Raw genomic sequence first — 27,141 nt, forward strand, 5'->3', positions numbered from 1 at the left:
GAGCCAGACCTAGTGACACTTTAAGCCAGAGTAGCTAACAAAAGAGAGAAGTATCAATACAAAGAGTCACAGAATGGTTGAGGATGGAAGGGACCTTTGGAGGATATCAGGTACTGAATCGCCATGCTCAACCAGGGGCACCTATAGCCAATTGACCAGGACTGTACCCAGATGGCTTTTGAGTGTCTCCAAGGATGGAGACTCCACCACCTCTCTGGACAACCTGTGCCAGTGCTTCATCTCCTTCACTATGAAAAAGTATTTCTTGATTTTTCAGGTAGTACTTACTTGGTGGTGGTGAATGGTATTAATGTTTTTTTCCACAAGGTACACTGTTCAGATTTTGTGCTGCATCTCATGAATCCCTTCCAAGCTCAACCACCTTGTGTTTCTGTGTGATTTTTGTAGTTTAAACAAGGCATAGTATTAGAAGGCCAGTCAAACAATTCCGCACTATTCCTACAAAAGTAAGCAGTTACCATGGGAAGTGAGCTGCCTTACAGGGTCAGCCCAAGGGTGGGGCTGGTTTACCATTCTGCCTCCCAACCGTGTCTGCTTGCAGCTTACATCAAAACAGAAGTCTGAGGGAGCATATTGATTGCTCTAATGGTACTTTGTTTCAGGATTTAGGATTTTAACTGCTAGAGAAGGTGTCCAGGCTATCACGTTTAGTTACTACAGATGAAATTATTCTAGACTTTATCTAATTTTGTTAATGCTACTTAAGCTTTTAGCTTCCATAGTACCCTGTGGCACTGAGTCTGACAAAGTAATTATATAACTTTTGAAGCACTTCTTGTCTTTGTTTTTTTTAAGCCTACTTAAGTGTATAAAGTCACTATGTGCCTTGCTGTTTATGCTATGAAATAAGTGGTTTATTCATCTTTATTCATCTCCATATAATTTATGGCTTTTTAGGCTTCAGTTGTATCTCCCAATGCATCTGTTTGAATCCATAGTCTTCATCTTAGTTTAGTTTAGTCTGTCTGTCACTGAAAGCCTCTGATCCCTCATCTCTATATTCTCTGAAGCTTTTCTGAGGTGTCAAAACCCTCACATTTTATAGGTCTTGTGAAATAACATATATTCGGTTCATCAACAAGTATGAGCTCATTTTACTTAATTTCTTCTTATATCACTTTCATAAATGATGATTCAGATATTCCCACTGAAGTTCTCTCATGCCCATACTGAAATTTTAACATAGTGGTTCTCACTTACTTTCTCCTGGTGTATTGTGTTTGTGGCATAGAACAAGTATTTACATCTACATTAATTTGCTTTTTGGTCTGGAATAATGAAATAAGAGAGGAAAAAGGCAGTAGAATAGACAATAAAAGACCTTTCACCCTTTTACTTTTGGGGTGATGAAACAGTATGTAATTCAGGAAGAGATTAAGGTAAATTCAGGTATCCTTCTGAAGTATTTATATGTGGACTAGATTTCTAGCCGGTAGAGATCTGCTCAGTAGAAGCAAGTAATTCATCTCTCTTTGATTTATACATTTAATGGCTAGTCAGCCAGATCCCTGTAGGATCCATTGACTGCAATGATTGTTAACCTGGAGCTGAACCCAGGAGTAGTTTTCCTGTTTTCTAATGGAGAAGATGGCAGAGAGAAACACACAGCTCCTTCGGCAATCTCACAGTCCTAACTATTCACAGTTCCCTGACTTCCAGTGTCTCAGTCTGAGTTCAAGCAAGTCCTCATCCTGGGCTGTCTGTTACAAATCTTGCTTCTCAACAATCTGCTATAGAGTTAGTTGTTATTACATGTGTCTCACTGTCTCTCATTTTTTAAAAGGCATTGCACCTATTTCTCAGTGCTTGAATTAATTAACATGATAAAGATGATAAACACACAAGAACCAAAAGTTAAATTTAGGAAAATGACTCAGAATATTGGAGGTATTGCAGGATTTTTTCTTTTGTGTGAAAAGTTCTGTGTTGTGCTCACTCCCGTGCTGAAAAAGTAGTGCTGTCACGGTTTCTTTAAAAAGAAAATACTTTTTTCTTTGCATAGTTAGGGTTTGGAATGAAATGACAACTCTTTGGGGCTGGCTACACTATTACTCCATGGTCCTTGTCTGCTGTAAAACAGCCAATCTTAATTGTGGAATTTCTTCAATATTGAATTCTTGTAATAGGAATCTGCCTTTTCTCTTGCCTTTTTTAATCCAGGATAGAGTGATATGAATAGTGCTGTGAACAGGAGCCTTTAAATAGGAATAGGAAGAGAAAAGAAAAAAATGCTTTATTCATCAAAACTAAGTACTCACAAATCTGAGAGTGACTCTACAGTGAAGGTTACACATTTGTATGGAATACAGGGGAAAGTTTACTGTAATTCACAGTAGTCTATTCTATAATTGTTTTAGTATTTCCTTTTGGTTTCAATTTTATACTATCTAATTTTGAAGGTTTATCAATTGTACATGTGAAACAATATGAAATTTAAGCAGATAGTAACAAAAAATACAACTAGTTTTGTTGGTTTACACTACTAACAGGAGTGTGTTCCACTGTTGATTCTGATGTCTTATTTATTGGGAATATTAGATAACTCTACCGGTAGTCTATGATACCAGGGGAGGTCATAAAATATAAAGTACTGATGATGGTGTACAAGTATGACAAAAGCACATATGGGGAGCTGTAAGGAAAAAAAGGTTTGCAAAAGATGCTTTCTGTTAATAGCAGCTGTTTGCCAGATAAAATAGTTGGTGTACATGTAGTAAGCATCTGAAGTTGCTTACTACACGGATAGCAGCTGTGACAAGGACCTTGAGGACACTGAGAAAGGCAGAAGAAATTTGAGGAGCTGAAATATATGTGACAATTGAGAGATAACTTTCCAGACCCTTTGCAATTAGTTTGCTTTTCGCTTACTCTAAGAATGCTCTAATTATTGCTTGAAACATTTAAAACAGTCGCTCTCAAACTGTGATTGGAGGGCTGCTGGTGTTACGTGAATGGCTGTGTACAAAACTTAAATGTTTAAAGCAGTCTTAATAAATCTGTGAATTGAAGGCCACATAGCTTTAGCATTAGTATTATCCTGCCCTGGTGCAGGTGATACCACAGGTCCTATGTGATCTATAACAATTCTGAGAATCAAAGGTGGCATGCTGATGTAAAAATTTTCAACTATGTAATGGACAGATAATAGCTGCAGTTTCATTCTCAAAGTGCATCTAGCTACAAAAGGGGAAAATGCACTTAAAAACTGGTTGAATTTGGTATTTTCTGTTCCAAAAGGAAGGCTGATTTCAGCTTATTTTACTTTCTGTGTTAGGCTATTGTTTTCCGCTATTTTAAAGACAAAAATAACAACATAATCTTGAAAATGCAGTTTCTCTTTTAAAAACATAACCAGTGAAAACTTAGGGATTAGTTCATAGCCCATTGTGATAAGAGGAAAAAACGCTCATATCTAAAACTGAAAGGTGAAAATTTAACACACCTTTTTAATTGTGAACATTTGAATTTGAAGACTAACTCAGTCTAAGAGTTTAGTGAATCTTTAGTTTGTTGGTTTGGGTTTGTTTTTCCTGTGGTTCAAAAAGTATTCAAATACCCATTATAATATTGGTTTAGGCTGAAGTAATCACACCCAAATGTTATACTTATAATGGCCTATCTTGTGTTGCTTCAAGGGAAGCAACATTATGCATGAAGACCCCGTTTGCTTTTTGTGATTTATATTTGTTTTGTCAAAGCATTTTGAACATATTTTCTTCCTCATACAAGGATTAACTGCTCTATTACATTTCAGTTGAATGGCTTGCTGTAAAACACTCATTTTATTTCTGTATAATCAGTGAAAACATTACTTTGGTTTACATTGCTTCATAAAATTGCTCTTGTACTATATCAAAGATGTACATTGGTTTGGAAGAATCAGCATTTCCATGAAGTTCATAATAATACAAGATTTACAATTTTCCTTGTGCGTAGCTATCTTAGAAGTCTTCATTTTCAAATGCTCATGCTGAACTGAAATGTTTTACTGTTCTAATTGTAAATCAAACAAATGTAAAGTTCCAAGATACTAATTTGTTTCAATTTTACATTGTATTTTTAGTTAACTTAAATAATTTTCTTTTTCTTTTGTTGTTGTGATCTGTTGTCTGTTTTGTCTGTTGCATGTCCAGGGTTCTAAGGTTAGTACTGCTGCTGTAAGTTTCCGTTTTTTACATTTCCAAAAATAACTTATTTTTTTATAATTTAATATTTTGCTTTTTTTATTATTGTTGTTTTCCTGTATCATTTAGTAGGATGCAAATAGGAATATATTTGGTGTAATCATAAACCTGAGTAAGCATTGTCAAGTATAGCACTTACTTCTAGATATCAGAATGAGTGCAGGAAGGTCTGTGAGCTAGTTTAAGTTACGAATACAGAATCATAGAATGCACTGAGTTGGAAAGTACCTCTAGAGGTCCAACCCCCCTGCAATAAGCAGGGACATCCTCAACTAGATCAGGGTTGCTCAAAGCCCCATCAAGCCTGACCTTGAATATCTTTATGGATGGGTCCTCCATCACCTGTCACTCATCTCTATCTGTACAGCAAGCCATTGACCACTGCCCTCTGGATGCAACCATCCAGCCAACTCCTTATGCACCTAGCAGTCCACCCATCAAATCCATGTCTCTCCATCTTAGAAAGAAGACTGTTGTGGGGAGCTGTGCTAAAGGCCTTGCAAATTCCCAACAGATGACATCCATTGTTCTTCACTTACCCACTGATGTAATAACTCCATAATAAAAAAAACACCAGATCGGTCAGGCAGGACTTGCCCATAGCAGAGCCATGCTGGCTGCCTCTCTTTAAACCCTGAACATGTTAACTGTAGGGGAGACTTCTTACTGCTCTTAAAATATGCTAAGTAGTCATGAAATGGTTCAGTTCATTTTTTTGAGTTTTTGAGCTACACCTGTCTAGTATTGCTGATACCTCAAGGCAGCTTGATCAACAATTGAGCTTATTTTAAATGTTATTAGGGTATCAATGTGCTGTTTTTAACAGGTATAGTTGATGGTAAGTTTGGTTGTCAAAAACTGTCAGTGCTTCTTGTGGTTTTGTTTTGTTTTGTTTTCTCATCCAGCAGAATTTTAGGGAGATTTGTAAAGAAAGAGGGCTGGTAGTTTTTTTCAACGTAAAGTTTGAGAAAGGCTTGGAAAAATATGTTGAAACGTTATGTAAAACGATTACATAAATTACTCAAAAAAATAAGGTGGTATTTTGACAAGGTTCAAGACTTTGATTGATGCAGCTTGAGAAAACTCAACAGCAGGTAGTGAGCTGGCTGCTAGCAAGCCTGATGTTATTTCAAGCGTGAGTTCAAAGTTCAAGCTTCTATAACCACCTATGAGTTTTTCTAGCACACTTTTAAGCCTATAGATTTTTGCAAATATGTCTTCTTTCTGTGAGTGCTTTCAAAAAAATGATGTTCCAGTCTGTTACAAAAAAAAACCCAGTAACTTGTTTTCCCAAAGAGTAGGAACGGAGCATACACACTAAGCAGGGGAGACCCAGCTAAAGATAAGACTGGAAAGCAGTCTTCTGAGAGTCATCATCTTGCCACTTTCTGATATTGCTGGGCAGATCAGAGAGATGGCAACACTTCCCAAAGCAGTCATGTAACTGACATGTAACATCCTTAAGAGAAATTAAATGAAGCAGTATCTATCATTGTGGTGACAGATGCCACATTACATCCTTCGTTTTTCCAAACATTTTTTTCCTTAATGCTGTTTGGCAGAGTTTGCACTTTTATAATTTTAATGTAAAATATTCTAAAAAGTGACTCATGAGTGAGGATACTAATTTTTTAGAAGGAAGGAAATTAAGCTTTTTCATTTTTTTCTGTATTTTTTTTCCTTTGGAAGGAAAGAGCCTTAAGAGCACAGAATATATTTTGAATTTTTATTATAGCTACTTCTAAGCAAATGACTAAGGATAAACAAACACAGCTAAAGGAATGCTTTTCAAAAGGATGGAACTCCCTGTTCAGAAAACCCCTGCAATCTGCAATCCTGTTGACAATCCATAAGACTCAGCCACCTGTGCCAGTTTTAAAAATAATATTTAGAAATGTGGACACAATCAAGTACTAAATCCCATTTTCAATGTCTTTTAGCCCCAGAGTAAAAAGTTTTGAAGACATACTTTTGTTTTTCATTATTATTTCATTTACTGTTTCCTCACTTATCTGTACTGTTAAATACCTTAATGCATGCAAACATGACTCTGGATATCTAATCATTGTTTTAAAGAAAAATATGACCCCCTTTTAGATTTCAGAAATACTGTCCCCATTCAGCACTTTTCTGTGGATTGCCATTAAAGAGAGTCCAAGACTACATTAAGAAAGAAGTGGCTATTCTCTCTACCCACTATGCAACTAGTCACATTTTTATGTTCCTCTTCTTGCCTTTCTGAGGCAGTAGATAGGCTCTCTCCTAATGTCCACGAGAATTAAGACTTTCTCAGTTTCCTATATTGTATAGGCATTCCCAGGGAGCATCAATTCATGGAAATAGGGCTTTTCTGCATCCTGTTCCTCACATTTCCTTGTTTAGCTTAAAGAACATAAAAGCTACACAGACAGTAATTACTTGTTGTCACCTGTCAGTTTGCCTAGGCTATGGAAGAATGCAGGAGTACGTTGCACCCTTAAACACTGTCCATTGTTTTACTATGTGGCCGCGCTAACAACTTTCCAATTTATATTAAACTTTTTCTCATCTATTACAGCATGTACATTTAAATAGTTTTTTTCACTCTCCATGCTGTCTTGCTTTGAATTTCACTCACAGTTCATGTTAATGGAGAGTATTTTAAATAATTTCTCAATGTATTTGTCATTAAGCGTAACGATTTAGATTTGTATCTGTATGTGCTGTCTTTATCTTCCAATTGTGTTCAAACTGTTTAACTTAATTGTCTCCTTTTAAGACTGAATTGGAAAATATTGAAGTGACACAAGGAATGTCAGCAGAGACAGCAGTAACTTTTCTCAGCCGTCTGATGGCAATGGTTGATGTACTAGTATTTGCCAGCTCTCTAAATTTTAGTGAGATTGAAGCTGAAAAAAACATGTCTTCTGGAGGTCTAATGAGACAGTGCCTAAGGCTTGGTAAGTTGGCAGACTGTATTAAATAATTAGTTACAGATGGATCAAATAGTGGCATGTGTAGGAAAGGACTTGTATTGACTATGGTGTGATAAAATCCTGTTTATTATTGATTTGTTAGTTTTAAGTTTGATTCAATTTAGCCACAACAATAAGTTAAAATGACACATCTGGAAGTGTTCTTTCTTACATATTTCAAGTTGTATATATTTGAGGAGAGTTAAAATACGAAATATAAGTAAAAGGAAATTCTATTGTTTGGGTTTTTTTTTAATAAAACTGATTTGCTACCTGCATGTAGCATGTTGCAGGTTTCCTTATCCAAATCTCCATGGATTTGGAAGACTACTTATAGGGCTATATAAGATTAAAGCTTGGGATGAGTGTGCAGACTCTGTAGACTTTGTAACAATCTGGCCCCTCTGTTCACTGTTTACGTTAGGAAATTAAAAAAAATATAAATACTTCCATCTACTCTATGCAAATGATATTACTTTATCCTTGTAAAAAATATGTTTTGATTGTCATCTGGCATGATGCTGTTTTACTAATATTGTGTCCCATATACTTTTTCTTGTCTCAAATGATAACTAATTTTTGTACTCAGATTTTCTTCTACTATTATTCACACCACTCATTAGGTTGTTGATAATTGTATTGCTTCTGATATAAAACTTGTAGTTTATTCTCAATGATCAGTTTTAATGAAATTCCAAATTACCAGCTACTATGTTATTATATGCTGTTAAGTACTTTTAGCTTTTGATAATCAATCAATAACATATGAGAGGTTTAGATCAAGAACTTATAGTTTTCAAATTTTGATACATTGACATAGCATTTATATAAAACATTTAGTTGTTCAAGTAAATAATGAAATAAGTCACCATAGTGCTTTCTTAGCACTGACTGCCTTTAATGTGAGAACTATGTTAAACTTACTATTTGGAAATGTTTACTGGCATACCAAACTGCTGATTGGTTTTCTGAATATGATAATGAGAAAATACTTTAACTTGCAGCATTTTCATAACTTCTTTTTAGTTTGTTGTGTGGCTGTGAGAAACTGCTTAGAATGTCGGCAAAGGCAGAGAGAGAGAGTGAACAAAACATCACTAATCGGCAGTAAAGCTCAAGATGCTCTTCAGGGTGTGACTGCGTCAGCAGCAGCCAAGGTAACCCAGTCTTCAGTTACCAACAGCAATGACAAGTCTGTACCACTGATTTATAGGGTCAGAAATAATTGTAATTACCTTCTCAAATGATGTGGCAAAAGCTTAATTTTTTTGCTATTAACTGGTTTAAAGTAAAAGTATGTGACGGAGTTTATTTGAAACAAGAAAACATTACTGCAGTAGTGTAATTAGAGCAGTTTTTAAACAGCTTTTTCACTCTTGCTTGGTCTACTTCAAAGGGCAAGTCCCCAAACTCACATCTGTCATATACACTTGCAGTTTGATGGAAACCTGCAATCACATCTTTATTGGTGGATCATCTGAGTCCCAGTAACTTCAACAGACCTTTGTGTGTATATTGGTCATCAGTATTTTCTGTCTGATTTGGGGAGTGAAACTTGTTTAATATTCTATTAGTTTTTCCAGTCTCAGTTTTTCCAGTTTCATTAATTATGTTTTGGTTGGTTTGCTTGTTAGTTGTTTTTTTTTTTTTTAACTTGTGTATAGCTTTTTTTGGGAGCCTTGAAACTAAAATCTCAAAAAATTATTGCAGCCCATGAATAAAAAAAAAAAATACAACACTTTGAATGATGTAATGGATTCCTTATTTTGTTACTATATTTTCATTACTAAATTCAGTATTTTTTCTTCTTGAATTACTTTTTTTTTAGATAGCTCCTTTCACAATATTATTTCATTAAATCTCACAAAAACATTGCATTTCTCCACCTTTTCACATTCAGTGCAAAGCAAATTGGTAGAAGAAGGATTTAGGGCAAGAGGAAATTGTATCAAGTTACACCAGAGGAGGTTTAGCTTACACATTATTCAAGATTTCTGTACTGGAAGGATTATCAAAGACTGGAACAGGGTGCCCAGGAAAGTGGTTCAGTCACCATCCCTGGATGTATTTAAAAGATGTCTAGATATGGTGCTCATGGATATGGTGCAGTAGTGGCCCTGATTGAGTTAGATAATGGTTGGATTTTTGATGTTCTTAAAGATCTTTTACAACCTCAGTAATTCTGATTCTGTGATTTGTAATACATTGTAAAATATTTTAAAGAACATATACTACTTTATGCTTTTGTAATAATAACAATTATTCAGTAAGCAGTCTGTAATAAGTCTGTAAAATGAACATAAACTGAGTTTTAAAAATATTTTTGCTCATCCTTTTTAAGATATATATTAGAAATAATTTATTGTGCTGCTATGAAACAACTCCTCTGAAATAACCTTTTATGTGGAAATAATTATCTTAACTGTGGGAAGAGCTACAGTTTTTCTGAGACACTGGGAAGATCTAACAATTTATATCTTAAATAGTGAGTATTAAGACAATAATTCAAAGTCCTTGTCTGGGTATTATGTTGGAAGCATATTGGTAGTAAAAAAGCATCTAAAGTTGATGCAATATCTAAAAAAGATGTCAAGATTCTAACAGAAATGCTTTGATATTTGGCAAGGAGGGAAAAAACTCACTCCTTTTTATTTTTAGGCTCCCCTTGAAAATGTCCCTGGCAATCTTTCTCCTATAAAAGATCCTGATAGGCTTCTTCAGGATGTTGATATTAATCGTCTACGAGCAGTTGTTTTTCGTGATGTGGTGAGTAATATGTGCTGTAATTCTTTCTTCTGCAAAATCATGGCTTATATTTTGATTGTACCAGAATTAAAAATATCCTTCATGTGTTAGACTTTGTACATTATCTGCATACCATCTGCTTGTGGCTTTGGAGCTGCCAGCCACTTTCTGCACTTGAAAATGATACTGGGAAGTTACTTGAGTTAGTAGCTAAGTGTGTTTAACACTCAGACTTCATCTAATATTAGGCAAATAATCACAGCCAGATTAAATCTGACCTATGCTGATTAAAACTGTATTACTAAAGGTATCAGCTATCAAATATGTATGTACATACAGTCTGTATAAATATACATTAAAATATTTTTCTTTCAGATTTGTCTGCAATAGTTTTTAACATAAAGGTGCCTCACAATGTGAGGGTTTTTTGAGAGTACTACAATAGGAATAATTATGATTTATGTGTGAATAGATACATTATGTTTAGATTTCTCCAGCCCAAGTCTGAGCGGAGAGAAGTGAAAACTGACAGTAGAAATAGCTTTAAAAAGAAGGTAGAACTTGACACAAACTAAATAATTAGGTCAGGATGACCTGATCATCTTGAAAGGGCAAGGTTGAAATTGGGTGGAGGTCTTCTGTCTGCTACTCTTTTCTTAACTGGAGGAGAAAGGAAGGGGGGAAATACTGTTTCTGGCATTTCTGTGAAAGAACTTAATAAGAGGATTTCTTGATATTGCAAAGACCTGCAGCCAAATTAAATAACAGCCTGAAAATATGGAAAACAGACACTGGATTGTAGTAGAAAATGCATACTTCCAGAAGTGAGACAAGGTGAAACCACTATAGGAGTAGAGGCTGACGTCTCAATTCTACCATGTTGGGTTTTACGGTGTAAATATAAAAAAACAGGTGTTTCATTTGAACTACAGTGTTCAATCAACATAATATCTAAGCTGTAAATGGTAGTTACTGCAGAACAGCAGACTACGTGGGGTGGGAAGAGCAAACACAAGGTTGTGGAATGGGTATTTGCTTAAATTAGGGCCCTGGAAAACTGGCATTGCTGCTGACAACCCTGTTAAAGGAGAAACCTGAATGTACAAGCTGGGATTTATTGGTGGAAGAAAAACACTGGTCGTATCCCTCCTGGTTTTACATGTAACCAGCAGCTGTTACGCATGCCCACACATCCATTGTTAGCTAGAAAAGCATCAGCAAGCTTTAGTTACCCCTCTCATCAATAGTATCCCTTACCTTCTTGCAGCAGGTGCTTTTGGAGTCTCACCCTTGGGGCAGCGAAAGTCCTTGCTGTTGGGAAGCCTTGAAAGCACTCTCAGATCATCATACTTCTGAAAAGCATGTTGGCCTTACAGCCCCAGAGATTTGTGTAGTTGCCAAATTAACTGTAAAATTCAGTACTTAATACATGATGGGTGTATAGTACTCCACTGAAAATCCACTAAATCTTCTACATAATCCATTTTCTACTATGCTAACAGATAAAACATTTCAGAAAGGTATTATATATTAAGCCTGGTAATGATCTTGTGTGAAAATTCTATGGAAATGTCTGATATTTTAGATCTGTTCTTTTTTTTCCAACACAGGATGACAGCAAGCAGGCTCAGTTCTTAGCTTTGGCAGTAGTCTACTTTATTTCCGTTCTGATGGTCTCCAAATACCGTGATATACTAGAACCACAGAGAGAAACTGCAAGGTCTGGGAGCCAGGCAGGTAGAAATATCAGACAAGAAATAAATTCACCAACAAGTACAGGTACATTTGTTTTCTTCAAATGTATTAGATTTTTTTTTTTTTTTTAGAATTGTAATTATTTTATTACAAAGTATTTTTAGTGAGTAGGTTAAGATCCTATTAGGAAATTACTTGCTACTTTCTTCCTCAATTGGTTCTTTAACATACACTGGCAGATTTCAGTTATTCTATATATTTGCTTATAGAGTATAAATAATTTCTATTTGTATATTGGTTTTCTTTATGCCTTTCTTTCTTTGATTTGAAAATAATTAAAAATAAACAGGGTGCCTGATGGAATTAGATCTGTAAAACACGGTATCTGCTATTTGTTAGAAAGAACAGATATCTTTAACTCTAAACCCATGAAAATTATAAACAGCAAACACAGATGTTTGCTTATCTGAACTCTTTTTGTTTGAGTGAGGAGAGTAGTGGTGGAGGATGAGTTCTTTCTTGAAGTCCTGCTGTGTTAGTGCCTGTGTTTAAAAGCCTGCAGAAACAGTATGATAGAGAGGAAACATTTCTGTTGGGTTCTTTGACTGAACTGTTTGTGATTTTTATTATTAGTAGTGGTTTACTAGCTTGTGTTCTTCAGCTTGAGAGGGAAGGGAGTCTGTTAGCTGTCAGAAGCTGTCAGAAATTAGGGATCCAGACTTTACCCTGCTTTGTTTCAAATATTTTACACTGTCAGGTCAGTAGGTTTTATCAAGTCCGATTGGACTGATTTTAACTATACCTTCTGTGTTAAAGAGCTGAAAGCAGTAACTGATTTTGTCCGTGAAGGCCTTTATGTATGTTTTTTTTCTTGTATTGATTTTTAATTACTTTCCTCATTTATGGAGTTGCTAACTTTCATCTTCATAGAATTTCTCTTCCAATTTGTGTCATATTTACGTTTAGTCATTCTTCTTCATTGTGATGTTTTAATTTATTACTTACACATAAAATTTTAAGTCTGTGTGTTTTTATGCTTTTCATTTTAAATATATTACATTTACATCATGAGAAATCATAATTTTGTATGCCTTCCTGGTTATATATTATGGTTCTGCACTAAGAAAACTGCTAGTTTCTGTGAACTATTTCATCCATGATTGTCTTGGCTGTGTGCATGTTTGTGTGGAGATATATATATATATATAGCTCTTTCTGTGTCTCTTTTTCCCCATGAATGTTGCTCTTGAAGTGCCCAAATAATAGGTATGCTGTTTCCTATCTCTTGATACAGAACTTGTTTTCTTCCTTTAGAAATGCATTTTTTCATTGATAATACCATATTTGCATGTTTCAATGAGATAGGATATCTGTCATGGATCCACAGTGGACCAGGCCACACATGAATACTAGCTGGCTCACATCTGATTCCATGATTTTCTCCACAGTTGTGGTCATACCATCTATCCCTCACCCAAGTTTGAACCATGGATTCCTTGCCAAGTTAATTCCTGAGCAGAGCTTTGCCCACTCATTTTACAAAGGTAATATTAACATCATCTCCTAACCTGTTTGGGTGTTCTTATTTAATGTAATGTAATTCAAGAACTAACTGTGATGTAATTGTTGATAAATAAGTATACGCCTCAGGTTACATGGAGATCAGACCTGATGATACCTTTAAAACTTGGACTTCCTGCCTACCTTTCTCTAGGAAATCTCTTTCCCACTTACTACCATTTATTAACTTTACTTATTACAAAATAAAATAAAATAATTTAAAAAAAATCAGGAGGAGGGGATGGATGTAGAAAATTTTAAATGCTTTTGGTTTGTGGTTATTCTGCTACAAATACTAGGTCCATGAAAATAAAATCAGGCCTATGTTTGCATACCACAAAGTATGTAGTACTTTTGTAGTATTCCCTTTCCCCATATCCTTTCCTGTTCTTTTGCCTTCCTTTCTCACTTTTTTCTTGCCTTTTTGATGGTATGTAAACCTCCAATATTGTATGTATTGTGAATTATTTTATGCCTGTTATTTAATGTGCTGTGCTGTGCTTTTTTGAAGGGAACCACTTTTGTGATCAGAGCAACTATTACATGTTTTGGGCCTGATTTGTTTTGTTTGTTTGTTTGTTTGTTTGTTCGAATAGATGCAGGGAATATGTTTTTTGGAGATCATTACTTGAGAGAGAGAGAATTATCTGAATGGAAGTATAACCAAGTTTGCATGTACATTTCCCCATTTATTTGCATGCACTGTGCTGTAACTACAGATACATAAAATAGGCAAAAACATTCAATCTGATGAAAATGCTCTTGGTATAACTTTAAAAAATCTCAATACATAAAAAAGACTTAGAGATTTAAAATTGCATCTTCTTTATGAAGAACAGAAATAGTTATCTTCCTACTTTAGTAATAATGCAACTTATATTTATCATAGACTGTTGTGGGACTATTATGTTAAAATACTCATTACATCAACTTAAACTATCACTAGGCTAATCTAGCATTTCTTTACTGTGCACCCATGTATGTATATTATAAATTCGTTGAATTTCTATCAACTAGAAAGCAAGGGTTTGTGGTTTTGATCAATAAGACTATTGTCTACCATACAAAGAAAAAAAATATTTTGGATCATTCAGTTTACTGATATAGTATTTGTTGTGATGTAGTTGCATTTGTATGATTTAATCCATTGTTGATTAAGAAAAAGGAGTCATTTGCTCTTAGTTTAGAAGAGTACCACAATACTATGTAGCACTACAGCATAAACCCCTAAAATTTCACTATTGCTTTTCTCATTTTGGATCTATCTGTATATCATGCATAGGATATATTATTAACTACTTTTGTCTTAAAAAATTGGAATTGGTTAGACTGCCTCAAGACATAGTTATTTAATACATTTTATTTTTTTTTAAATTGATACAATAAAATAAATTATGCAACATAAATGAGATTATACTACTCTTTGTACAAAGCCTGACATTTTATATGGTATATAAATAAAATGTATGCTAAAATGCTGGAAAAAAGTTTGTGACAAAGTGGAAGCAGCCATATAAACTCACAAAATATTTCAGATAAAGCATTTTTTAAGAATATTGTTATCCATATTCTTTTTCATAGTATTTTTTTTAACTTGAGTTCAGGTTTTGTTTTCAGAATAGTTCAACAGAGCTATCAGTAAGAGTTATCATGGTACAAAAAAAACAAAAAGGTGGTTTAATAAAGGAAATGTTATCTATAGATCATTATTTTGTTGATATCATCACATCCTTAAAGCTTTTAACTCTGTGAGGTCTCAGCCTCTTTTACCTACCTGCTTCACCCATTAGAGAAGAAAAATATTTCTCCTTTTTATATTCTGAACCCAGTTCCTCAGTTTTGAATGTTAGCAGGAAGTGAAATTTTTAAAAAAATGCCACCACTGTCAGAAAAGGCTAAAAGTCAAAAACCTATTTTGTCATTTCAAGAATCTTTCATTCCAGTGGCTAAGCCAGTTGGTTTCATTTTAGTGATTTGACATGCATTCAGATGTTGGTGGTGAGCATATAGTATTTGAATATTATTTTGATTTTTAAGTTATTGTAGCATTTTAAAGAATGGTTTAATGTAGCTTTTTAAAGTAAATGCATACTTTAAAAGCCAAATCCTGTTTTTAAAGAAACAGATACAAATTTGGTTGTTATGTGGAAATAAAGTCTATATTTTATTCATTCCACATGACCACTAAATGAATGTGAAGGATTTGTCCTTTGTCAGTGCAATTCAGTACAGCAAATAGTGTCATCATTGTCAGCAGTGCACAAGACTTTTTTGGAACATACCTCTATGAATTAAGGGACAGGAACTGGCTATTTGAAATAAATCTATTTTTAGGAGATGGAATCTTAATTGTCTGTCCAGGAAATTTGTGGGGGGAAGGGTAAGATAGGACTAGGCATTACTGGTATTCAAGTAAGATATCCATTTTGTTCTTAGTGATGCTTTTTAAATTATTATTATTTTAGTTTATATGGAGCAATGCCTTTAATTAAAACAAATTTAAGGCAGTGTGAGAACCTAGTTTTCTCAGGAACATTACAGTATGTCCTTGGTGTATGCTTCTTATGGGTAGCTACAACTGCTGTCCAGTGGAGGTTACAAGAATTTTAAACATCATTATACTTGATATGAAACTTTTTGGTTCACATCACATGCCTGGTTTATTGATGATATTATATGTGAATAAAATGTAACACTGAAATAAAAGATTTTTAAAAATATGCTTTGCAGGGAAATACATCTACGTTTACTTACAAATCTTTGAAGGTGGTAAAATAAGGATTTAATGTTTCTTTTATTGTTCACAAACTACGGTATCTTATGGTGCTTAAAGGAGAAAGGACACATCCAGGAAGAAAATAAAATTTATTACTGGTGTCCATGGCTACCATTTAATAATAAAAATGTTTCTTTCTTTATAATATCCTATACTTCTGTATTTATTTTTCTTTCTAAGCTGATCCATGGGGATGAAAAAAAAATGTGTCTCTATCTGTAAATTTAGTCCTTGTCATAAGTTTGTTTCAAGTGCTTGGGTTTCTTCTACTAATTTCTGATAATTATCAAGAGCTTCTGCAGTACTTATAAAATAGTCTATGCTTGGCCAAACAAAGCAGAACTTACAAAATGAAAATAAAGCTCCCTCTCTTTTCAATATAGGTCACAGATAATATTACTCTTTAGAGTAATCTATTATCACAGTCTAAAGGAAAACTGCAGATCAGAACTTAACTCCTGCATCTGAATGATGTTTGAGGAACGCAGTCCTGCAATTTAAATGTTGCCAGACTTGCTTCTTTCTGTTCACAATAACAAAAAATTAGAGTGATTTAGACTTTTGGGATGTCAGATGCCTCAGTTTCTCTACATTTGTGAAAAATTTTAAATGAAGACTTTAAACTAAAAATTATTTAAATGCTAGAACCTGTCAAGTGTCTGGATTACAGACCTTATGGTTCATCAGATTTCTTCAACTGACTGTGGTGAAGAAAAGTTCTTCAACATAATTAAAGTACGGAGAGGCAGTATAGATGACAATAGCATGTAAAATGTCTTTTCCACAAGGGGAGAGTTGTTTTTACCTGACTAGTAAAAAATTATAGAAACATTGTCGTTCTCGCTGTCTCTGTGGGTACTGCAGTGTGACCAAAGGCCCTCTACAAGGCTTTCAGGTTTTTATCTCAAAATCATCAGCCCTGTATGAGTTGTACTTTCTGGAAAATACCAGTAGTGAATCAATGCCTGACCTAGTCATCCTAATCTCCCTTTGTAATAGGTGAAGAGAAGTTACTGCACATTTAGGGTACAGTTCATCTGGCTTGCTTTAAAGATGAACTTAAAGAAATACTTTTGGCACGGGGAATCCCTATCTTTTTCCCGTCGCTATAGATGCTGTTGTAGACCTTTGTGTTGGTCAGATTAATCCTGATTCCTTTGATTAGATTTAACTGAACTCCAGACACAAAACTTCTTTAATGACAAAAGCTGCCATGACAATCTTTAAACTCAACTGCTTAATCCAGTCTAATGACTTTATGTGCCTTAGTAATATCCCCATATCATAGATAGCTATAATTTGTTAAATATACGTTCACAGATACATATTATTCTTTGAGTACTACATGCATATGGTTAGAATATAGGATCTATATATCCATCCGAAAACCATTATGTAATATCTTCAACCTAATTTTTGGCAGGCATGTGCCCTCTGTACCTGGCATCTAATAAGTCTGAGCAATGCATGTCATTGTCACAGAATCACAGAATCAACAAGGTTGGAAAAGACCTCAAGGATCATCAAAGTCCAACCTGTCACTCAGGACCTCATGACTATTAAGTCAAGTGCCATGTCCAATCCCCTCTTGAACACCTCCAGGGATGGTGACTCCACCACCTCCCTGGGCAGCACATTCCAATGGCTAACAACTCTCTTCATGAAGAACTTTCTCCTCACCTCGAGCCTAAACTTCCCCTGGTGCAGCTTGAGACTGTATCCTCTTGTTCTGGTGCTGCTTGCCTGGGAGAAGAGATCAACCCCCTCCTGGCTACAACCTCCCTTCAGGTAGTTGTAGACAGCAATGAGGTCACCCCTGAGCCTCCTCTTCTCCAGGCTAAACAACCCCAGCTCCTTCAGCCTCTCCTCGTAGGGTTTGTGTTCGAGGCCTCTCCCCAGCCTCGTTGCCCTTCTCTGGACACGTTCAGGTATCTCAATATCCTTCTTAAATTGTCCATCTGATAAGCACCTTATTTCTTCTCTACCTATCTCTCATGTGCAGTGCAACTAATCTGCACTTTGCTGTAAAGTATTTTAAAGTACTGATTTTTGTTGTTGCTATATAGTTGAGATGTCTAGTTTTGTTCATTTTTTTTTGTCTTGTAAATATTCCAGTGTCCTTTTTTACCTGCAGAGTGCTTGAGATCATCAAAGGAAGGATCTTACAGACTGATCTACTAGCATCCCTGCAGTCCAATGTACTAGCAAACGCTTTTATAAAAATCTTTGCCTTTCATCTTTAGCAGCATCTTCAATAAAGATCATGTGCGAGAGAGCTTAGCTGCATTGTATTTAGGGAAGCCGTGCTAAAGCTTAATGTCTGCTCCTCATGATGGGAGGTAATTTCAAGTTCTTTGAAAAGATTCATTTCAAACGGAGGAGGAAAATAGTCTCAGTAAGCAATGTTACTTCTCATGGAAGACAGATAAGCTGCTTCTGGTTTATTTTAAAAAAATATTATTTACAGGCAAATACTACTTTGGGAAACTCCTTTTTACAAGGAGTCACATGGGAAAATGGGGGGAAATGAACACAAGTTACACCTGGGAAGAATCTGATCAGAAACGAGGAAAATTTTTCACAAGATCAATTAGCCATGGAAATAATCTCCCCAGGGAAGTGGTGAATTCCCCAAAACTGGACACTTTTAAGATTAGACTGGACAGGCCATCTTGTCAAGATCATGCTTTTGCCAGGAAGGATGACCCTAGATGATCCTTGAGGTCCCTCCCAACCTGGTATTCTATGATTCTATAATTCAAACACATGAAATTAATCTTAAAATCACAGATCAGGTCTTTGTACAGGAGGGTTATCAAGACTCTTAACAAGGCTTCTGGTGTCATGGCACATTCTCAAAGTTCACCTAAGCAGTGAAACTTGCCACAGGAGATAGAGATAGAGGAACACGATATCTGCTGTTAATAGCAGCTAATCAGACATCACATAAAACCAGGTAACCTCTTCGACTTACAGCTACAAGTTTCAAGTAGTTTTAGCTGTGGTGGTCAGGATCACTTCAGATGAATTTTCTCCATTATGATCATTATTGGAGCTATCCTTGCTTACCTTAAAGGTTTATTAGACTACTGTTATTTTATTTTTTTCCATCCACACACTTCACTTAGAACCCTGTTAATTACTGAGAACACAGTTCATGTTAACCACAGCATGCAAAGATATTTTCAGTTGAAAAATGATCTTTCCACTTAGCATTATTCAGGAGTGCTTCAGAAATCAAAGCATTGCAACAGTGCGATTCACCTTATAACATATGGTACAAAGAAAATTGCTGTGTAACTTATCAGAACACTTAATTGTCTTTTCAACTCCCTTGATGTCATCGTTTATATTTTTCCCAAAGCACTATAAATGAACAGATTTCTTAAAAGGTGTGTTCTGTGGATGGACTGCAAGCTATTGATTTTTCCTTCTTGACAGAATGAACTATGTTAAAAAGTTAGAAAGTCTTCATTGAAGACATGTACAGCATCAAGGTGTTCTTATCTCATTGTTATGCAGTTTTCTGGGTATTGTACTTTGCTACACCGTCGTTTGTATTCCTAATGTAGCAGCATAGAGATTTCCACCCTATTTTTAATATATATATATATATTTTTAATAATGGTAACAAACTATGCAAAATGGCCTAAAGGACTAATTTCCATTGCTTGCCATAGTATCATAGAATCATCAAATCGTACAAGCTGGAAAAGATGTTTAAGACCATCAAGTCCAATCATTAATCTAATACTACCAAATCTGGTGCTAAATCATGTCCCTCAGTACCATGTCTACATGTCTTCTAAGTATCACCAGGGATGATGATTCAACCACTTCCCTGGGCAGCCCATTTCAGTGCCTGACAACCCTTTCAGTGAAGAAATTTTTCCTAACGTGCAACCGAAACCTCCCCTCGCACAACTTGAGGTTGTTTACTCTCATCTTGTCACTTGCTGCTTGAGAGAAGAGACCACCACTCTTCTCACTACAACCTCCTTTCAGGTAGCTGTACTCTTTCTCCAAACTAAACAACTCCAGTTCTGTTGCCTCCATAAAGTCATAGCAAAATTCATGGCTCCCTCTACCTCAAAATCTACTTATATATATATATGTTTTCAAGAAACCGAGGACAATTTTTATGAGGGCTGTGGATGATAACAATTAGAATCCAAAAATTCGAATTCTACTGGCTATTGCTTGAAATTACCATACTACTTTACTGATTTAATATATGCTGCTTATTACAACTGTCTCTGAAAAGACATGCATTTGAAGATCATGAGATCATAAATACATCTTGATGTAATATTTATTGCCCTTCATGAACTACTTAAGCCTCAGAAGAGAGGTTTGCACACATTTCATAGTTAATTGGTCAGTCATTATGCATGAAGCAGTTGTAATAGGGATATTTTTTTAAAGTAACATCAATAATTTTCACTTGCACAAATTGCATATCATTAAAAATTACATCAAATTACAGTAGTGTTTTTAAAGTTTTTTGATTTTTCAAAATAGTGTTTAACATAAAACAATTTTAATATAAGTTTCATCGTGTGTATGGAACATAGTCTGTGCTTCACTGTTAAAATTTTTTGCTGGATGCTCTAACCTACCTAAGTAATGGAAATATGTGTATTGCTTTTGCAATAAAGGTTTAGTCACATAGGTAACAGCTGTAGTAGCATGGGTCAGAAATACAGATATTAGAATAAACTGTTTTTTCATTATGTGGTTTTGAGTTTATGCAAGACAAAAATAAAAACTGAAACTAGAAGCTGTGAAAACTAGGTAAATTCATTTAGGAAAAAATACATAATACTGTATTGTTCCTAATTTGTAATTGTTTTTTAATTTCAAATGTAAGCAACTCTTTTTATACTTTAAAGATAGCATTTCTTTAATACAGCTTTTAATTTTCATGAATTTATTTTATCATGTCTTTTTTAGTTAATATCTAGATAATGCTTTGGTTTAGTACTGCTAGCATTTTGTTTGGCAACCAGGTAATCAATCATTCTGATGTACAGCTGTCTTATCTATCAAGCACTGAGTGAAAGAGGTTTGATTAGTAAGGAAGAATTAAGACATTGATTAAAGACATTGCCTCAACAGATCAAGAGTTATGTCTGTCATAAGTGGCTCTTTTAATCTCTTTCTTTGGTCAAGGTAGAAGGATTTGGCCTGTGTGTCTGCCTGAGTCCATGAGTGATTAGGGGGAAAGAAACAAATTATATGACTTTTGAGGAATTTGAACAAATAGAAGCAATTTCCAGTGAGCAAAAAGAGAAGACATGCACTTAACAGGTGTCCAGCTGTGAAAAAGGGCTAATAACTCTGTTCTCTTCAATCACTTTACAGCCTTGATTTCCCCACCTTAACTTTCTCCTGCTCAATTTCTCTCCCATTTAAAAGCCTCTATTTTGCCTAGTCCAGAGCTATATCCTTTCTCCACACAAATCCTCTTTGATTAAAAGGAAATTCCCAACTCCCTGTCTCAAATCTCCTGGCTTAAGATCTGCACCCTTCCATTTGCCAACCCACTCCTAAGTCTTTCATACGTGACCTTCCCCAGTCTCCTAGTTTTCGGTTGCATTCCTCTTGCCCTCAGCCATTCACGTCGAAGCCCTGGGGTATCCCTGTTAGCGGCTTCTGCGCTTTCCAGCCAGAAGTTACTGTGGCACGTGCTCTGACTTCCACCTCTCCATGTGCCTGATATTAGGAGAAATTTCTTCACAGAAAGGGTTGTAAAGCACTGGAACAGGCTGCTAAGGGATGTGGTGGAGTCACCATCCCCAGAAGTATTTAAAAGATGTGTAGATGTGGTACTGAGGGACATGATTTAGTGGTGACCTGGCAGTGTTGGGTCAACAGCTGGACTTGATGATCTTAAAGATCTCTTTCAAACAAAATGATTCTGTGATTCTATGGTTCTAAATGGTTGAGCCATGATCACAATCATCATACAAGGAGTTTGTACTCTGGCCTCTTCATAACTTCCACACAGAAAAACTACAAGCAGTAAGAGAAATGGTCCTGAGCAGTTTGGCATGTTAATGATTCTCATAGGGTGATTCTTCTCAAAGGTGTGCCTCAGCCTCTGAGTTCATTTTCATTGCAACTTCATTTCTGGCTACTACTTTCATTGTACTTTTACCCTTGTTACTCTTTCTGTCCCCCTGCTTAGTTTCTCATCTCAGTTTAATTGTGCTGCTTCTCTTACATGAAAACAAGTAGTTTGATGTTGTTAGGAATAATTTTTTCAGTCTCTCCTTATAGCCTAGAATTTAGGAATTGATTAGTTGTCTGCCACCTGTGGAGGAAGCAGTATCACTGCCTGCTTGGATTGAAAATATTTTCAGCTTGTAGAGTACTGTCTTTGAAAGTTCATAGAATACTACAAAGGGGTATATAAAAGGCAGATAGTAAGATTATTATCAACGTCTTAAGATAGTTATACCAAAAACAACTCATAAATTTTCTACTGCACATGCAGACTGAGAGGTGGTAGCAACTCCTATATGAAGATTGCCTCAGACCTTCCATTGCCATATGCTGCTATATTGTCTGCAGCAGAAATTTGGTAATGATTTGGGACAGTATGAGTTTCAAATGGGTTTTCAGCCATATTGTAAAGAGTTTTAAAAAAAATCATACATTTTTACTTTTTCAAAATTTTAGGATGAATTTTATCTAGTAGGGTGGTTTAATGAAATGAAAAAGAAAAAAGATCACAGGCATATACACAATTTTTCCATTTTTAAAAGTAAATTGAGATTATAAGCAGAATATTTGGTGTTGTCATTTTTTATAATGGCAAAATTACATCTAATTACTGAAGATATGAACTTTCTTATTATTAAGTTAATGAACTTGTATTTTTATTTTTTTAGGCATATGGAAACAGCACAAGAGCTATTTAGGTAACTCAGTAGGTTAAAACAATTACAATACACTTCATAAATCACAAGCAAACAAGATATTTTAGGGAAAGAGCGTGACAGATGAGGTCACCAGATAGGCAATATGTCATTTAGTTAACTTAAGCCCATATTTTTCCCATAATGTAGTAGATGAACTCATTAGTTACAATGAAAAACAGTAAGGAGGAGGCATCTGGCTTCCAACTGCCTATTTTTGACAGGGTTAAGATCACAAGATCTAGTAATGTTTCTGCTTTGTCTACTGACATGGCCTTGTGCTGCAGAAAACTGATGAGGTTTGCTGAAAATTTACAGGCTTACTGTCACAATGTTATAACATAGACAGATGCAATCAGTTATATGTTTGCTTCTGTTCATGTTTATCATTTTGCTGAGTTGCTTTGAGTGTTTAGGATCTTTATGAAAGCATACACATTACTGATTTAAGATCTTTCTAAATAACTTTATGAAGCAGTATTCTTTATTCCTGAGTTCTGAAGGCAACAAAAGTGCTATGACACACTATAAAAGATCATAGAATTAAACTTGTGGATATGCAGTGTTGTAACTGAAATTGATTGAATTTTGTTACCCATGCTAAGGAGTTTATAATTTACCTACAACAATACTACTAATAATGCTGATCCAGAAGATTTTGTAATACAGCTTGTCAGACATTTATCTGAATGTCACAAATGCTGATTTGCTAATATTCTTATTTGAGAGGCAGTTATTAAGCAGTTTTATCTGTTCTGAATTTTTTTTCTTATGACATATATATTAGACCTTTCAAACATTCATGTAGCTTGTTTGGTGTTTTACAAATGGGAGTTAATGGACTAGATTTAGGTAGTTCTTAGAGATTGTTATTCATAGTGATAAATCAGACTAAGCTTAGTTGACTTAGTACAGTATATTCCTATTAGATATTGGAGATACAGTATGAAAAGTAAAGATACAAGTTTGGTTATTGTGTAAATCAAATAGCCACACACAACTATATCTAGATAACTTCTCTTGATTTTTTTTTTTTTTTTCCCTGTTGCAGGATCTGTTTCTTCAGAAAATTTTGTCAGGACATTTGCCTTTTCCATAGCAGTATTGGTAACTAAATAGCTACCCAGTGACTGATTTATCCAGGTTTCTCTTCAGTCATTTCCAAGTGATGAATTCCAGTTATAATGGGAATTTCTGTTAGTTTCTGGATTCAGATCTTTTCATAGTTAAATGTAATTTGCAGCTCTGTCATAATGTCTTCTTACAATCATCCTTCTGTGGTCATCAATTGTACCTTGTAACTGTAGTCGGCAAATTTCACCAGAACATTGTTACTTTTTCACCTGAAATCTCTACTGAAAATTTAAATGAGATAATCATAGAATCATAGAATGGTCTAGGTTGACAGGGACCTCCAAATGACCCCGATGGTAGTTTCTCTCAGGTTTTTGTTGTTGTTGGTTGGTTGGGTTTTTGTTGGTTGTTGTTTTGTTGTTTTTTTTTTTTTTAAACTACTTGATGGCTCCTTCCTAGCCATTTCCCCCCCTACATTCTGTCATCTTCCAGGTTCTTCTGGCTAAAGTACTATCTGTTGTGACCAAGCTACTATCTGTGGCTCTACTGAGTTTTGCTACATTTATTCTTATTTTCTTGGAGCAACAAATATTTTAAAAGGTCATTGCCAAGCTATTCTGTTGTCTCTCTTTTTCCATTCCATTACTCTTTTAATGCCAAAATAAATCCTGAAATCTTGCTTAAAGTCTTGTACTTCATCAGATCATTTTTTCATCTTCTTAAAAAGAAAAACAATATTTTAAATTCTTCAGTTATGTATTCCTGTCTCCATTTATCTGTTTGGTAAAAATACTGCTAATTACAATTTGTAGACAGCTTCTTTCAAAATTGGCTAGAAGTCAGTTCATTCCCATTATTTTAATACATTAATATGTTTGTTCTGGTTTATTTAGCATATTTGAATTTCAGCAACCACATTTCCATTAGCTTTATTGTCTTTAGTTTTGTATTTAAAATTGAGGTTAGGTGTGCTGTAGCTTTACCATGTAGTACACTGTCCTTTTAGTGTTCTCTTTTCCTTTATATAATAATGGAATCTTACATGATTTTACTTACCATATATTGCAAGGACAACAGTCTGCTTGACCAGTAGTCCAATCCTATTCTTCCCTCAGTTAAGCAATGTTTTTGTATGGATGAAGCTTAAAAAGACAAATGAGTAGAAAATTCATTAGCATCGTTCTGTGGATCAGATATCCTTTTGTGCCAAATATAGGCAGTGCTAAGTCGATACGGATTTTTTTTTTTACTTCCTGACCTGGCAGATGCTAAGTGCATTTTATACAGCTCATAAATCCAGTTTCTACTTCCTGCTTCACAAAGCAGAGCTCATATCTATTTGATAAGATGTGTTTAAGGCACTTAGGAGAAAGAGAAGGAAGTGGCTTCAGCGTTTACGGTTATTAAAAGAAGAAAACAATACTCTTTATAATGGATTATTCTGCTTTGTATTGTTAAAAGCCTCTTCTGTTGTATCTATATCCATTTGTTAATGGTCATACAGTTGGAGAGTGTACACTGACAAATAATTTCATATTGAATTTTTTTCTGTACTCATGTATACACACACACGAACACGTGGTAAATACATATTTTACAGCTGACTGTATCAAGCAACTGGTGAGAAGATTTATATGACCACCATTAAAATTATGTTGTTGAAGGAGATTTTTATTGGGATAGTCAGAAGGGCAGAGCTTTATCTAAGTACGTTGTAAAATATTTTCCATGATATCTAAACTACTATATCAGAACCATTAAAAAAAATCCTATTTCATACACAGGCCAGCTAAATTTTATAATCAAGTGATCTCATGAAAATAACATAGTTTGAAAATAAAAGTGAGTGCAAGCTTTTTGTTATTAAAAATAACCCCAGTCTGTTGCTTAAAAAAGTAAAACCAAGAAGATGTATATGGAAGTTACTTAAAAGTCCAGCTAACTTTCCAGTAAGCATAGCAAATTATTCTTATTTAATGAAGTTGTTTTATCTGTTTCACTGAAGTAATTAATAGAGGTATGCGTTTCTCGGTTACAAGATGTTGTAGAGTCCGTTTCAATCTGGAAATGTTCCAAACTCAACAGATTTAGTTTGCTTGTCTCTATAAAGCTGTGTTTATTTTGTTCTAAACATTTACCTGAAAGAATTACAGAATTATACCTTTTGTGAGGAAGGAGTTATCCAAAGAATCAACAATGACACTTCTTTTTTCTTTTTTTCCCCCCTTTATTTCATGTATAGATAAATTTGTATTTAATGTAATACGTGTGTAAAACTTTTTGCAATAGACACTTAAAAGTGCAAACAGAAGGTCTAGCAGTGCAAGCTTAATATTTGCTGACAGCAATAGAGATTAAATTTTGTAGTAATTCTAAAGTATAAGCAATTGTATTTTTTTCTCTACCAGTAGTCTCACAGGTCATACAGATATGCATTTGATAGATTATAATGTTTAATCTTATTTTTCCTGGCAGTTTTTGCTGTTTGATCACTGTGAGAGTAGTGAGCTCTAATTTCTAAATGTCACTGAGTTTGCATAATGCAACCTTGGGCTCCCTCTTCCAAGCCTTTATTTATGCCAAACAGCTGTTGAAAGCAAAATGTTTTTGTATATGAAATGAGTTTTTAAGGTTTGTAATACTAAGATTTGTGGTCTTTATAACACTTTCCTGTCTTGTTAAACATTATGAACATATTTTGAGGAAAAAAATAATCAAACTGAGTTAGAAATATTGTTCATAATCTCTATTTCCCTGCAGAGACACCAACTGTATTTCCAGAAAATATCAAAGATAAAGAAACACCAACACCAGTTGAAGATATTCAGCTGGAAAGCTCCATTCCTCATACAGATTCTGGAATTGGAGATGAACAGATGCCCAGTATTTTGAATGGGACAGACTTGGAGACCAGCACAGGCCCTGATGCTATGAGTGAGCTGTTGTCTACTTTGTCTTCAGAAGTGAAGAAATCTCAGGAGAGCTTAACGGAAAGCCCCAGTGAAATCCTGAAACCTGCATCGTCGATATCCAGTATCAGTCAAAGTAAAGGCATCAATGTTAAGGAAATACTGAAAAGTCTTGTGGCAGCCCCTGTTGAAATTGCAGAATGTGGTCCGGATCCAATTCCTTACCCAGATCCTGCACTGAAGAGAGAAGCTCAGGCTATTCTTCCCATGCAGTTTCACTCATTTGACAGGTATATGGCT

At 34.9% G+C, this 27,141-nt stretch overlaps 1 protein-coding gene across 4 annotated transcripts in view; it reads left to right on the forward strand.

The window, feature by feature from the left end:
* The window catches only part of NBEA (neurobeachin), a 486,311-nt gene that overhangs the window by 157,023 nt on the left and 302,147 nt on the right, over nt 1–27,141 (forward strand). For 2 of the 4 annotated variants that reach the window (XM_054387415.1, XM_054387443.1), the window contains exons 25-31: nt 4,155–4,163; nt 6,964–7,144; nt 8,186–8,316; nt 9,818–9,925; nt 11,515–11,683; nt 13,048–13,143; nt 26,693–27,131. In XM_054387415.1, coding sequence (XP_054243390.1) covers nt 4,155–4,163; nt 6,964–7,144; nt 8,186–8,316; nt 9,818–9,925; nt 11,515–11,683; nt 13,048–13,143; nt 26,693–27,131 — 1,133 coding nt within the window. Of the gene's footprint in view, nt 1–4,154; nt 4,179–6,963; nt 7,145–8,185; nt 8,317–9,817; nt 9,926–11,514; nt 11,684–13,047; nt 13,144–26,692; nt 27,132–27,141 lie in introns of all 4 variants that reach the window. The other 2 variants (XM_054387432.1, XM_054387424.1) reach the window with 2 other exon arrangements.

This window comes from Indicator indicator, chromosome 1, assembly GCF_027791375.1.
Source record: "Indicator indicator isolate 239-I01 chromosome 1, UM_Iind_1.1, whole genome shotgun sequence".
NCBI classification, from domain to species: domain Eukaryota; kingdom Metazoa; phylum Chordata; class Aves; order Piciformes; family Indicatoridae; genus Indicator; species Indicator indicator.